The 14,596-nt window shown below is 42.5% G+C and overlaps 1 protein-coding gene across 4 annotated transcripts in view; it reads left to right on the top strand.

The window, feature by feature from the left end:
• Lrrc28 (leucine rich repeat containing 28) overlaps positions 1 to 14,596 on the top strand; it is a 127,237-nt gene that overhangs the window by 12,756 nt on the left and 99,885 nt on the right. For 3 of the 4 annotated variants that reach the window (XM_052761394.1, XM_052761397.1, XM_052761395.1), the window contains exons 3-5: positions 3,302 to 3,342; positions 12,535 to 12,572; positions 13,492 to 13,629. In XM_052761394.1, the coding sequence (XP_052617354.1) occupies positions 3,302 to 3,342; positions 12,535 to 12,572; positions 13,492 to 13,629 (217 nt within the window). The remainder of the gene's footprint in view (positions 1 to 3,301; positions 3,343 to 12,534; positions 12,573 to 13,491; positions 13,630 to 14,596) is intronic. The other variant, XM_052761396.1, reaches the window with a different exon arrangement.

The following is a 14,596-nucleotide window of genomic DNA, read 5'->3' on the forward strand; positions in this document are numbered from 1 at the left end:
GCTGTGGTTTATAAAACACATGAAATACATGTTCCAACTTACAAAATTTTAAACCTTTACATTTAAGGGGAGTTTGAAAGAATATTTTATGCCAGCTATACTTGTTAAAGTTTACTTTTGCATTGGTTATGAAGAAACTTTGTGTATGTAACTGTTGGTGGGATTTCTCTTTTCCATGAAAATGTGGACTTAGAAAGAAGGGAGTCATACTACAGAGTATCAGTAGGGGTCAGTCATGGTCTGTTCAACAGATGTGGTTTCCTAGGCTGTTTGAGCTTTATTCACGAGAGATGTATTTACCTATTTTGTACTTTCAAAAGGCAGTATTCTCACGAACTCCAGTCTTCTCAAAATTAGTGTACCGTATTTAAACATACACACAATGTGCTTAGCTTGTTAATAACTCTTACTGATGCCTGCCAGTAGCAGAAGTATGGTCTCAGTGTTTGTGTATAGCTCTAACTCAAAAAGCAAAGCAAAAGAAACCCCCAGCTTATCGTGGAATGCTCTCTGATAAAGCCAAGTAGACATCCAGAAATAATTGAAGGTCATGCAAGCTAACCAGAAACAATATTGATACTCCAGCAGATGAAGCTAGGTGAGGCTCTGACGGCATTTTTTCCCTGCCCCAGTCTTTGCTTTAATAAGCCCTCTGCCCTACAGTTCTCTAGTTTTGCTAGATATACCCATAAATGGAAATGTATGTTGTTACTGGGAAAGATACCAATACTAAAAGACTATTCCAGGGATTTTGATAGATCCCCTTGTGACATCTGAGGAAGTAAGTTTTAAATGTATACTGGTATCATGTATACTGGTACCAAATATGAGGATCCAAAACTTGTACCACTTAGACATCAGTGATTCTGTCAACAGTGAGTATTCAGACTCTTCAGACACTTTACAGTGTCCATGTTCAGTGATGGTGCTTAGGAAAAAAGGGCGTGGCTATTATGTATCTAAGCAGTGGGAATGTGTCTGTATGCCTGAATGAAACTATAATTTTTTTGTTTTGTTTTGGTTTGGTTTTTGGTTTTTCAAGACAGGGTTTCTCTGTGTAACAGTCCTGACTGTCCTGGAACTCACTTTGTAGACCAGGCTGGCCTCCATCTCACAGAGATTTGCCTGCCTCTGTCTCCTGAGTGCTGGAATTAAAGGAATGTGCCACCACCACCCGTAATGTTATTTTCTTATCAAAAATAAACCAGTGGGTTTTGATTGTGTTTAGTTTTTGGTTTTGTTGTTTTTGTTGTTTTAAGCTATTCCTTAGAAAAGCCCATGTATTAGTTACTTCTCTAATCATTGTGGCCTATCTTTCTCATCCCCTAAGCTTCTAAGCTTCCTAAGGCTCCACAATCTGCCCCAAACAGCACCACTACCCAGTGACCAAATGTTTAGTCATGAGTCTGTGGTAATATTTTACATCGGACCTTAACAGTCCTTGCCACTTTGTACAAAATCAGTCTATAGCTTTATACTTGATTTTTATTTAAATTTGAAATTTATGTTTGGGAGTATGTGCACCAGTGAGTGTAAGTGTCCAAAGAGTCTGGAAGAGGACAGCAGATCCCCCGGAGCTGGAGTAACAGGTGGTTGTGAGTTGCCCAACTTAGGTGCAAAAGCCAAATATGTTCTGTGTTAGTTTCTTTCGGTTGCTGTGGTAAAACACTGTGAGCAAGGCGATTTTGGTCCGGAGTGTTAGTCTGTTAAGGAGGGAACAAAGGCGTGGCGGCTGCAGCTGCAGCTGAGGGCTCGCATCTTGAACTGCAAGGAGTCTGAGAGCCGACTAAGAATGGCATGTGGCTCACGAAACCTCAGAGCTTTGCTCCCTGTGACATACTTCCTCCAGCAAGCCCACATCTCCTAAACCTACCCAGAGGCACCAACTGGAGGGACATGTCATTCAGTCCATCACACACATTCCTAATCGTTGGCCACCCCCAACCCAAGCACAGCTGTTACTATAACAAGATTGTACAGAACCCAGGATGTCTTTAGGAGTACTAGTAAGGCATCACAGGACAATAGGTCACTTTCTAAACATTCCCCTTTGCATATGTTACTTCCTGTGCTCAGAAGGTGAACCAGAGCGACCCTCCCGTCCACCTCATGCTAGTCTGTTATATTTGTCTTTCAGAATTCATGCCAGACGTTTTTTATTTTTGTTTTCTAAAAGCTATTCTGGGTTCTGTCATTGAAATCTAGCTTACCTTTTGGTGTTTGGGGGATGTGGAATGAAAAACAAAAGCCATATCCTGTGCACTTCTTCAGTTCTCATAGTGTGCATCTTCATGGACTTGTAACCATGAACTTGTAATGTGAACCATGTTTGTGATTTGATACCCAGTTATTTACAGGACACCCCGGGGTGGGACTGTCTGCTCTTTCAACCTGTGAGTGAAATTGTAGAAGTTTCCCCTTGGAAAAGCACCCCTCCCCCGTGGCACGTTTCCTCCATCTGCCACACTCTCTAGAGGCTGCCCTCAGGTCCAGAAGTGTTGGACCACAGTTCTCATATCTGTTCATTCTCAGCCTTCTTGGGTCTCATTCTTTGACAGAAGAACTGGGGGAGAGAAAGGGGACTTTGCGGGCTCTGTGAGGCCACTGTAACAATGCAGCACCAACAGAAGTTCATTCACTCACACTCTGGACTCAAGCATCCAAAATTAGGGTGTGTTGGGGGGGGGGGTCTGTAGACTGTAGACTGTAGAGTCAGTCTGGCATGCCTTTCTCCCTGTGCAGGCTGTTGGCAGTCCTTGGCATTCCTTGTCCACAGCTGCCTCTCTAGCCCCCCGAGTCTCTCATCCATGGCCGCCTTCCTTCTGTCTGTCTGCTGAGCAGTGTCTTTCTTTTGTGGCCATTGAGCCAGAGGGTTCTGATTTCCCTAAGGCATTGTTTCTCAACCTGTAGCTTACAACCTTTTCACAGGGGTCACCTAAGACCATCGGAAAACACAGATATTTACATTATGATTCCTACCTAACAGTAGCAAAATTATGGTTATGATTTAGCCATGAAAATAATTTTATGGTTGGGGTCACAACAACATGAAGAACTGTATTAAAGGGTCACAGCATTAGGAAGGTTGAGAACCACTGCTCTAAGGGATGCTGATTTTAACTGTTTGAATTTACTAAGTGTCTTGTGATTGGTGTAAGTATAAATCCTAAAATGCTGAGTTATTATTTTCACATTCTTAAAATTTATATCCCAAGAAAATAGTCTGTTGTGTTTAAGGTAATTAAAAATGTTAATACTTTTTTTCAAAGATAAAATTTAATTCTGAGTTTTTAATTTTCAGCCAGAAAACCTTGCTCAGAAGCTTCCAAACCTTGTGGAACTGTGAGTCTGTTTATTTAATTTTTAAAACAAATAAAACGATCAAACAAAAAAACAAGAATGGGAATTTTAAGCTATTTGAAATGTGTTGCTTTTGGGTGTGGTTGTCATGTTGCTGCTATGGGTAGACGGGAGGCTTTGCTAACTAATCCCCCGTGGTGTGTTAGAACCTTTTAATGTGTTGAGGTGGCTCAGCTCAGGCAATGAAGATGCTCCTTCTGGGAAGTCTGTGCAACTGGGAGAATCTCTACTGTTGTTCCTGTGTCAGGCTGGAGATAAGCTCTCTGATGGCACGCAGTAACATCCGTGAAAGTCTCTCCCCACTTCCTCCATGTCTCAGTAGTGGCAGTTCTTTTGAAGGTCACCTCCATAATACTACAAAATTCCCCGTTTTGTTTTTGTTTTCCTGCGGTGCTGTGGGCTTTCTGTGTACGTGTGTGAGTGTGTGAGTGTGTGTGTGTGTGTGTGTGTGTGTGTGTGTGTGTGCGCGCGCGCGCGCACATACAGAGACTGGAGTGAGTCTGTTGTTGTCTTTCCCTCTCAGTTTCTACCTTACTCTTGAGACAGGGCCTCTCACTGAACCCTAGTGTATCTTTTGGGCTCTGCTGGCTGGTTGGCCAGCCAGCTCTCAGGGTCTTTCTGTCTTTGTCCTCCAGTTGCTAGGGTTACAGACACATGTAGCTTTTGACTTCTTTGTGGTATTCAAACTCTGGTCCTTAGGCTTGCAGAGCAAGCACTTTTATCACCAAGACGTCATCCCAGCTTCACTTTTTTTTCTTTTTTTCTTGAGACAGGGTTTCTCTGGCTGTCCTGGAACTCTTTGTAGACCAGGTTGACCTTGAAATCTGAGAACCACCTGCCTCTGCCTCCCAAGTGCTGGAATTAAAGGCATGCCCACTACCGCCTGGCCACTTTTGTTTTTTAATGTGTGGTGGTTTGAAAAAGAATGGTCTCATAGGCTCATATATTTGAATACTTAGTCACCTGGGAGTGGCACTATTTGAAAGGATTAGAAGGATTAAGAGGTCTGGTCTTATTGGAGGAAGTATGTCACTAGGGGTGGGCTTTGAGGTTTCAAAAGACCATGCCAGGCCCAGGCTTTCTCTCTCTGGCTGCTGATCAGGATATAGCTCTCAGCTACTTCCCCAGCACCTTGCCTGCCTACTGCATGGCCTCTGCCATGATGATAATGGGCTAAACTTCTGAAACTGTAAGCAATCCCCAATTAAATGTTTTCCTTTATAAGACTTGCCTTGGTCATGGTGTCTCTTCACAGCAGCAGAACAGTGACTAAGACATAATGAATCATGTATTTGTGTTTAATTTGCCACTATGGAAGATAGATCGCATGTATTTCTCTGTACTCATTCATTGTGCGATTTCATTGCAGGAACGTTTTCATTGCTGTTCCTTGCTCCGTGTTATTTGGTCTGAGTATTGGGAAGACAAAGGAAAAGCTAACCTCTACATCCACCTTTACCTCGGGTCTCTGTCATTTGTCCCATCCTTTTTCTTTCTTTCTGAAACTCTTCAAACTAACAGAAAAGATGAGAACACAGTACAGTGAACACCCGCAACCCATCACCAAAATGTAGCGCACTCAGCACTGCAGCCTCAGTTCCCTTCTCCTTCTGCCCGCATGTGGGGTGTGTGCTCTGGGTGACAGGAGAGCACCCCAGGCGCCTGTCACCTCCACCAGGAAGCCCAGTCTCCTCAGTGCTCTCGGGTTTCCCTCCTGCTGAGTGGGTCTTAAGTTCAGCTAGAGAACTGTGGATTACCACCAAGGTTGGAGTTTGTAGATGGTTCTTCATTCATTCATTCATTCATTCATTCATCCATTTTTCTTAATTAGGTGCCCTAGCTTAATCAACACAGGAAGTTGAGAAGAAGTGATGAGCACATGAAGGTATCACTGTATCTTTTGTTCAGTCTTCTCCATTAAATATGTGAGTTGTAGGCATCTCTGAAGTGTTCTGCAGCTGAGGAAGCTGTCTCCACTTCCTGTCTGTAGAGTTTTTTTCTTTTTAACTTCAGAGGGCCTTTTTTTCTTTTTGTTTTGTCTTTTATTCTACTAATATTGTACATTATACTGATCAATTCTTATACATCAAACCAATATTATAATGCTGGGATGACTTCTATTTGGTCATAGAATATAATTATCTTTATATATTGTTGAATTTGGTTAGGTAGTAGAATTTTGCAGCTGTTTTCAAAAGGGATATTCTCTGTAGTCATGTGATTTTTTTGTTTCTGTAGACATACTGTGTGCAGATTTGACCATGAGCTGTTAGTGGTCAGCTCATGATTAAACAGACTTCTGTAGACTTACTGTGTGTAGATTTGACCATGAGCTGTTAGTGGTCAGCTCATGATTAAACAGACTTCTGTAGACTTACTGTGTGTAGATTTGACCATGAGCTGTTAGTGGTCAGCTCATGATTAAACAGACTTCTGTAACTGCTTCAATCCTCAGTCTTTGTGAGTCTCCTGTGAGTGTTGTGACACACCTTGGCCTCTCCATTGTCAGCCACGTGACTCTGCTCTAGCCTTCAGTTCTTGTACCTCTGTAGGGCTTCAGCTCAGCAGATAGGAGAGCCCAAGGCCTTCTTAGTTTTTCAGCTGCTCCTGTGCACAGCTCTGGACTTGTCTGTGTCCCACATGGGCCAGTGGTCTGCTGGGTTGCCAGATCCCTCATGGACACTCCCTACCAGCTTTTCCTTCAGGTTTTCTGGTTTGTGTATTATTTGTTATAGTTGTTTTCTCTTGCCTCAGGAAGCTGTGAAATTCAATAGTTGCCTGAAATTTGTTTCAGTTTAGCACTGGGGACAGAGTTTTTTTGTGCTAGAACTTTTGGACTTAACCTTGCTAATAAGATCTATATATCTATCTTACTAGTGTATATATAAATAAGAACAGCTTTGCCGTCAAGTCTTCAGGCAGCTCTGAGACCAAATGAGTAGTAATTCTTTGGGAATGTGGCTTGGAAAGCCTTCTCACCCAGTTTCCCCCAGGCTACCGCTTTTTAGTCTCGTTGTGAACTCTTGGCTTTCCTTAATTCTGCAGCCCTTAACAGTGGGGTATGGGGCTAGCACACATGAAAACAGAGCTCCCAGGCCACTGTCTGATACTCCACAGCAGTTTTCTTACATAGGTACTCCCTTGTCACTGCAGGCTTTGGGCTAGTCTTGTGTGTGCTGCTTCTGAAAAATTTTACAGTATTCTCATTGATTTTATGGAAAAGAGGTTCTTTATCACTTTTGCTCAGAATTATTAGGGGTTTTTTGTTGTTGTTGTTTTTATAAGAAACTGCCAAATTATTTTCTATATTAACTGTGTCATCTGACATTTCCTTGGTGTGGTAGAACTCTCCCCCCAGCAGGAACTCACAAAGCCCAGCTTGGCCTCAGACTTGCTGTGTAGACAAGAATGACCTAAACTCCTGACCCTCCTGCCTCTCTACCTGCCAAGTGCTGAGAAGCAGGCATGTACCACACGCCCAGCTTGTTAGTCACCGCGCATGAGTGACAGATCCCTGACAGGAACAACTCAGGACAGCGGTTCTCAGCCTCCCAACGCTGCGACCCTTTATATAGCTCCTCATGTTGTGGGGACCCCCAACCATAAAGTTATTTTCATCGCTGCTTCATAACTGTAATTTTGCTACTGTTATGAATTGTAATGTAACTATTTTTGGAGATAGAGGTTTGCTAAAGGGGTTGTGACCCACAGGTTGAGAACCACTAACTTAGGGGAAAGAGAGACTTTGGTTCACAATTTCTGAGGGATTTCAGTGAGGAGCAGGGAAGGTGCAGCAGCCTGGCTCACCTGGGGATGGTAGAGGCAGCTCTCCCATGTGCAGGCAGGAGGCGGAGACAGGGGGATGTAGACCTGCTGCTTCTTCCCAGACCCCTACCCATGAGATGGTGCCACTCACTCAAAGCATATCTTTCTCCTCAGCTAATTCTCACTGGAAATGCTCTCTTAGGCATACGGTGTGCTGCAGTCTCCTGGGTCATTCTTAGTTGGGTAAAATGGACAGTGAAGATTAGCAGTCACACCCAGTGAGGCTTCTCTCCTAGTGTTTGGTGGTGGTCCTGGTTCTTATTCCAGCAGCCATCCTGATGTGACTTGTTTATCACAGTGTGGCTTCATTTGTGTTTCTCTAATGGCTGGAGATGTTGAACATCTTTTCATGTACCCACTTATCATCTGAGCCTTAATTGTCTGTTTTTATGCTCAGATTTAATAGTCCTGATGTAGTCCTAGGTCTTCTTGTCCAGCGCGTTCGTTACAAGCCCTTCTCCCAGGACACAGTTTTGCAGAGGAAAAGCTGTCGCCTCGATGAAATCCATTGTCTCAGTTTCTGCTTCCGGGTACTGTGCTTTGCTCTCAGATGGAGGAGCCTGGGACTCAGTGGTTTTCTCCTTTTTTCCTTCCCTAAGAGTCATGTTCCTGTTGTCTCAGTCACCTCCTGTGTGTTTCGGTGACGTGTTTCTGGGATTAGCGTCTTAGTTCTTAGCCTTTCTATCTTTCCGAATTGTGGAGGTGTTCACTACCCTCTGTCTGCAGTTTATCAAGACCACCTGTTTCTCTTAAATTTATTCCTTTGTGTGTAAGGTATATTTTTCTCCTCCTGATCAAGTTTGAAGAGTTTCCTTTGAAAATTTTAAAATTCATTTCTTTTTGTGGCGGTGGTACTGGGGATGGCACCCAGGACTCTGTGTGCTAGGTGAGTACGCTGCCTGCCATAGAGCTGCCCCTCACAGCCCCAGGAGCCCCCAGCTGTTTACACCACTTTGTAGGGACTTCATCTTGATACTCTCATGGTTTTCTTTTCCCTCCTCTTTGAGTGTACTGAGCTTCGAGTATTTATTTTCTTCACCTTTGGATGATCTTTAACATTGTTGCAGCACATGTTTTAATGCCTCTACTGTCTTTGGCCTCTACTTGTGAGACTCTGGCGTGCTCCTTGGACTGTTTAATACATCCATAATCAGCATGGCTGGCCTTTTTCAGTGTCTTTTTGCAGGTGCTTCAGTTTTGATCAATTGTATTTCTCTGCCCTTGAGGTCAGTTAGTGCATTAAATCCATCCAGTGGTTTTATATATCATGTATTTTCATTTTATATATAGATGTCTTTGATCTCTAGACATTTCATTTTTCTTTATATTTTATAGTTCTTAGAGTGTTCATAATTTTCATCTAAATACCCTGTCTTAGGGTTTCTGTTGCTGCAATAAAACACCATGACCAAAAAGCAAGTTGGGGAGGAAAGGGTTTATTCAGCTTATACTTCCTTTATCATCAAAGGAAGTCAGGACAGGAACTCAAACAGGGAAGAAGCCTGGAGGCAGGAGCTGATACAGAGGCTGTGGAGGGGTTGCTGCTTACTGGCTTGCTCCTCATGGCTTGCTCAGCCTGCTTTCTTACAGAACCCAGGACCAGCAGCTTAGGGATGGCACCACCCACCATGGGCTGGGCCTTCCTGCATTGATTACTAATTGAGGAAATGCCTCACAGCTGGATGTCATGGAGGCCTTTCCTCAACTGAGGCGCCTTCCTCTCTGACTAGTGTGTGTCACACAAAACCAGCCAGTGCAGACCTGGATATGATCATTATGGCTATTTAAATGTCCTTGTTTGCCAATCATTTGTTTAGTGGGTTTATTTGTATCAATTGGTTTGTTTTTTAAATTGTTTACTAGTTTGGGGTCATTTTTCTCATTGGATGATGCGTTTTACAAATTTTCCATAGTCTACATTTTACTGTCTTTTGAGTGTTGCTGTTTCCTGGCATTTTTGTTTGCTTCTTGTATGAGTTTCTTAGAACAGGAGTAATCTCAGATCTAAGGATAGGTTAGCTCTCTTTGCAAAGGCCCCGGGCTGTCTAGGCTCTTCTTTGAATGCCCTGGGGAAGCACGGGGTTTGGCAGTGTGCTTGAATGTGAGCCTGAGTCCAGAGAGCTCTGTGGGCCGTTCAGCTGATAGCTTTTCTCCTGTGTTTGCCCAGGGTTTCTCTTAGGCATGTGCATTTTATAATTTAGCAAAGAGTCAAGAAGGCCTTTAAGTTTTTGGGGCTGCTGTTTTTGGAGTTGGGTGGGGTCAAGCGAGGGGTAGTTCCATTGTTTCCTGAACTCTTTTCCCGTGGCTGCTAGTTGACTGAGGCTTCATAGTGGCTCCATAATCTAGGAATTCTCTTTCTATGCCATAGTCATGAATTTCCCTACAAATAGACAGTTAGGTGATGACGTGACTTGCCTTGCTAGTTCTATTCTTAGGAGACATAGTCTTAGTCACCTGTTGTCACTGTCTGAAAATAGTTGTTTCATAGATCCCATCTGTCTTTTGCTTGTTTCCAGCAAAGTCAGGTCAGTCTGGCCCTTATTGCTCCATCATGTCTAGAAGTGGAAGTCCTGTTCCTTCAATTAAAAAGAAAACTGTTCACCATAGAGTACATTCATAGTTCAGGGCAGTTGTAAAGACAGCACAGAGTGTGCCAGGATACTCCTCACCCAGTCTGCCCTGTGGTTAACATCATGAACTCCATGGGACGTTTGTCAACACTAGGAAACTGACATTACCATACTGAGTAAAAGTTTGTTTCAGTTAATTAAAAAAAACAGACAAAATGACCAAGCCATTTGCCAAAGGGACTATACCCACCAGTGGTATTTGTACTAGCATTGAATTTTATTTCCTGCAGCATTTCAGCAAAACATGATGAAAACAAGTTCCTTTGAATCATGAAGATTTCAGTTACTCTGAAATTAAAAAGAACTGATAGAATTGAAGGTCCTGAACCTGTGACCACAAAAGCCTTACAGCTACACAAAGGCAGGCCCAGGCACGTCACGTTCACTGACCTCTCTGACCTCGCCATGTCCTAACAAGCACCTCCCTATGACCTCCATGTCATCAGTTCCTCTAACCCCCAGAGAGATGTCAACATGCTCTCTTTTGTGATTATAAATTAGGAGACTGAGGGTGTTGGGAATGTCCCCATGGTCATGTGACTATAAAGACACAGTAAAGATAGTACAGTGTTCTGCTATACCTCTCACCCAGTTATCACAGAGGGCTCGCTGCCTGTACTAGGTGGATTCTCATTTGGTTGTATCCTAAAGTTATTTGTGGAATTCAGATTGTGTTGTATTTAATGCTTGATGGATGATCTTTTGAAGACCCTGATGGTTCCAGTGTACAGTCAGGATTAGGAACACTGTAGTGCTATATAGCCTCTTCACTAGACACATTTAGTGTATTAAAATGTGTTTTTAAATTTCAGTCACAATAGTGGATACTTTAGTATATATTGTGACTTGGACATTTTCATAGGTAGAACTCCAGGCAAGTGTTTTATTGAAACAGTTTTTAAAGCCCAGCTCTGCCTCTATTTTTATGTGATGGCATCTGGTTTTTCAGTACAACAAATGCACATTTGCATACTTCAGTGTGTGTGCCTGCACATTTATTTACAGTCTTTTGGCACAAAGAACCTTAATCAAGATGCTTCCAAAGTATTGCGTTTAAAATGTGTAATCAATTCCTATACACAAAGCAAAGAATGAGTCTATTCTAGAGTGTGCCCTTGGTTTAATTGTGTCACATGCTTATCAAACAAGGGCCTGCTGCCTGACAAACATAGACGCCAATACTACAGCATGGACTGTTGCCAAGAGACACGGCTTTGTCACCCAACCAACTGGCAAGAAGGCCAGGGGCTCTAGGCTCAGGCCCCTCTCTATCAGGTGGTGGGATAGTGTTGAGAACATGAAAAAGGGAATGCTGCTTGTTGGTCAGATGGCGGTCAGGTATGCTTGTTTTCTCTCTCTCTCTCTCTCTCTCTCTCTCTCTCTCTCTCTCTCTCTCTCTCTCTCGGTTGTGGGGTTTGTTAGTTCTGCCGGGGAATTTGAGCATGTGATATTGATCAGAATACTCGGCTGCTTCTCTTCATAACCGTTTTTGAAAAGCTGGTTTCAAACCTTAAGAACCATTAGTGAAAAGCCTTTAAGTATTTCTTGGGGGAAAAAGCCTCACAGCTGAGTGTGTCCGGGCTTAGCTGATTTCAAAACCCACAGGTTAGCATCCTGTACAACACTGGTTTAATTTGGCACAGGAAAAGCTTCACAAAATTACTTTCTGTTTTTGTTATTCACTGACATTCACTAAAGATTTTTAAAGTGCAAAAGACGTTTTCTAAGTTATGTTTTAAAATATTTTTGGAAATTTGACTGGTTTGAAAATAAAGTATATTCTAAAATCTAGTTTTCTTACCTCAAAATCAGTAATAAAACCTGTTTTCTTCTCTTCCTACTGTCTGATCTCTGGTAGTCATGGTGTTTGGCTCTGTCTTGTTTCTGATGGTACCTGGAGTCTCCACCAGAGTGTGCCAAAGACACTTCAGTGGGAAGTGTGATGACTCAGACTTGCCTGGACTTGCAGGTCTTTTTAAAGAAGTTCCATTTGCTGAGAAGTAAAATCTCTGTGCCTTGGCATCTGAGTGTCTACAGATGCATAGTGAACATTTAATCCCTGTTCTTGGGTTACAGTACACATGCCAACTAGAGATATCTTTAAGGGTTTATTTTTTTCATCTTTGAATGTTTTCCCTTAAGTATGTATGGGCTGATGTGTGTGCCTGGTACCTGTGGAGTTAAGAAGAGGGTGTTTGATCCCTGGAACTGGAATTATGGACATTTATGAGCCACCAAGTGGGTGCTGGGAACTGAACCCAGGTCCCCTGTAAGTGTAACAAGTGGCTCCTAATGGCCGAGCCAGTTAGAAATGTCTTTAGCTAAGTTACGTTTTAGAAACTAAAATTGGTGTCTCCTCCTACTCACTAGGTATTGATACTTTTCTTACACAATAGATGTTATTCTGAAAAACTGAATAATTCAAATGGACTGGAGAAATTAGTAATCTTTTAATGAGGCTGAAAAATATCTCATGGTTTTTTATATTAATGATTTTAAAATGACTGAGACAGAAGATAGATTTAATATTTGTGATTTAGCATAAGCTATTACTCTCAAAGTATTGTTTCTTAGCTGTTATCTCTGTGTGCTTTGGGTTGACGTTACGGTATGAAAGGAAGTCTTACCTTATATTTGGTAAGTTTTCAAACAGAGCTTGTATTAACTGCTTATCTGGCAAAATACTGGATACTAACAGCTACTTCCCCTGTTGTCCCAGGTACCTTCACTCAAATAACATAGTTGTGGTTCCGGAAGGTAAGCTCACTTGGAATTTTTAGTTTGAAAACTATGTAGTTTGTTTTGCTTTATGAGTGGATGAAATTATCTCTTTAAACCCATTTTGGTTGGTATGTTAGGGAATTTTAATCTAAAGGACTTTTTAATTTGTTGAGATTTATGACTAAATAGATAAGTTTAAAAGGACAATAAATGGCCAGGTAAATTACTAGATAAACTGCTGTCGGGAAACAGTGAAATAAGTACTGAATGGGACAAACTAAGAATTTAGTTACATATAAAATCATATATTTTTTAAAGTTGTTTTGTGTGTGTGTGTGTGTGTGTGTGTGTGTGTGGACAACCTTGTGACTTGTTCCTCAGATGCCTTCCTCTTATTTTTTTATTAAATTTATTTTATACTTTTTGGGGGGAAGTCTCTCACTGGCCTGGAGCTCACCAAGTGGGCTAGCCTGGCTGGCCAGTGAGTGAGCCCCGGGACCCCGTCCATGCATTGCTGGCTCTGGGGTCTAGCATTTTAAAATGTGAGTTCTGGGGACTGGGCTCGCGTTTCCTTGCTTACAAGACAAGCAACTACCAACTGAGCCCGGCCCCAGCTCCTGCTCTTAGTTACCTCGTCTGAGGACAGGCCCCTCCCTATGTCCTGGCAGACTCTACCCTCCTGCCTCACCCTCCCCGGGACAGTGGCTCCTGGGGTTTGCCATCACAGCTGGGTTCATCTTTGAATGATTTATTTAGTCACACATTTCCCCTATTGTTTGGACATTTTTATTTGTTCTTTTATTAAGTTACATTTTATCTCAAGGTGGAAATATTTATCACTTTCGTAACTTTGTTTTCACGCTTTTGTCAAAGATGGGAGAGTGGAGGTTAGAGCATTTCATCTGGGCCCACTTGCGTCACACTCATTCTGCCTTCCTGTCTTTTCTCTCGGAAGCCATTGGGTCCCTTGTCAAACTCCAGTGTCTGGATCTTAGTGACAATGCCTTAGAGATTGTGTGCCCGGAAATTGGTCGTCTGAGAGCGTTACGTCATCTTCGATTAGCTAACAACCAACTACAATTCCTACCTCCAGGTAATCCCTGTCTGTATAGTTTCTTGTGTATCATGAATCTGCTTCTATCACTGTATGCAGTGGGATGTATAAATGTATTTGCAAGTATCTGTTTATTTCAAGATGAAACAAAGGAATGTAGGTAAAACATGACTAAGAATTCTTCTGGTGAAAATGTAAGAAGGTAGTGTTTATCTTTGGCCCACCGCAGGAGTGCGTTATGATCAGTGTCCTTTCCTGTCACTGCCAGGCAAGATGCTTGTATGAGGTGTTTTTGTAAAAATAGAATTAAGAAGTTAATATATAACCTCATATAACATGTCTCACTGCTTCCAGCTGCATTCAGTGCAAACACTTTCAAGTCAGTAAAGAACATGATTTTCAGGGTTTATCATGTGCCACCTGTGTTTGATCGTGCCAGCCTTCAAGTGTCTCTTTTTAGATAGCTGGAGAATTAGATGCTCTTTTGAAGACCGCCTAGAAATGTAGCAACAGGGATAGAAGCTTTCATATTTGGCACTAACAGATGCATAGTAGGGGCTGGGAATGTGGCTCAGTTGATAGAGTGCTTGCCTAGCATGTTTGAAGCCCTGGGTTCAATCCCCAGCTCTGTACAAACCTCATATAGTAATGCAAGAGGATCAGAAGGTCAAAGTTGGCCTCGGCTACATGGGTTCAAGGCCAGCCTGAGGTCCAAGAGACCCTGTCCCCAAAACCAAACTAGAGAATGAAATGCATGGATCCACTGCAGTGTTTGCAAACCCTGCTTATATACATGCAAGGACACAGAGCACTTTGGTTCCCTGTGAGTGTTCCGTTCTTTCTTTCCTGTGCATCACATTTTGTGGTGGAATGTGGTCATTTCCTTCCAGTGCATTCCCAGAAGTTAATGGTGTTCTTCTGACACCACCTGACTGCCTCTTACTAACCACTGAAGGTGTATATTTCCTGACTGCTTTCATATAACTTGTTTTATCTACACTTCCGT

Source organism: Peromyscus californicus, unplaced genomic scaffold (assembly GCF_007827085.1).
Source record: "Peromyscus californicus insignis strain IS unplaced genomic scaffold, ASM782708v3 Scaffold_4__1_contigs__length_199733344, whole genome shotgun sequence".
NCBI classification, from domain to species: Eukaryota; Metazoa; Chordata; class Mammalia; order Rodentia; family Cricetidae; genus Peromyscus; species Peromyscus californicus.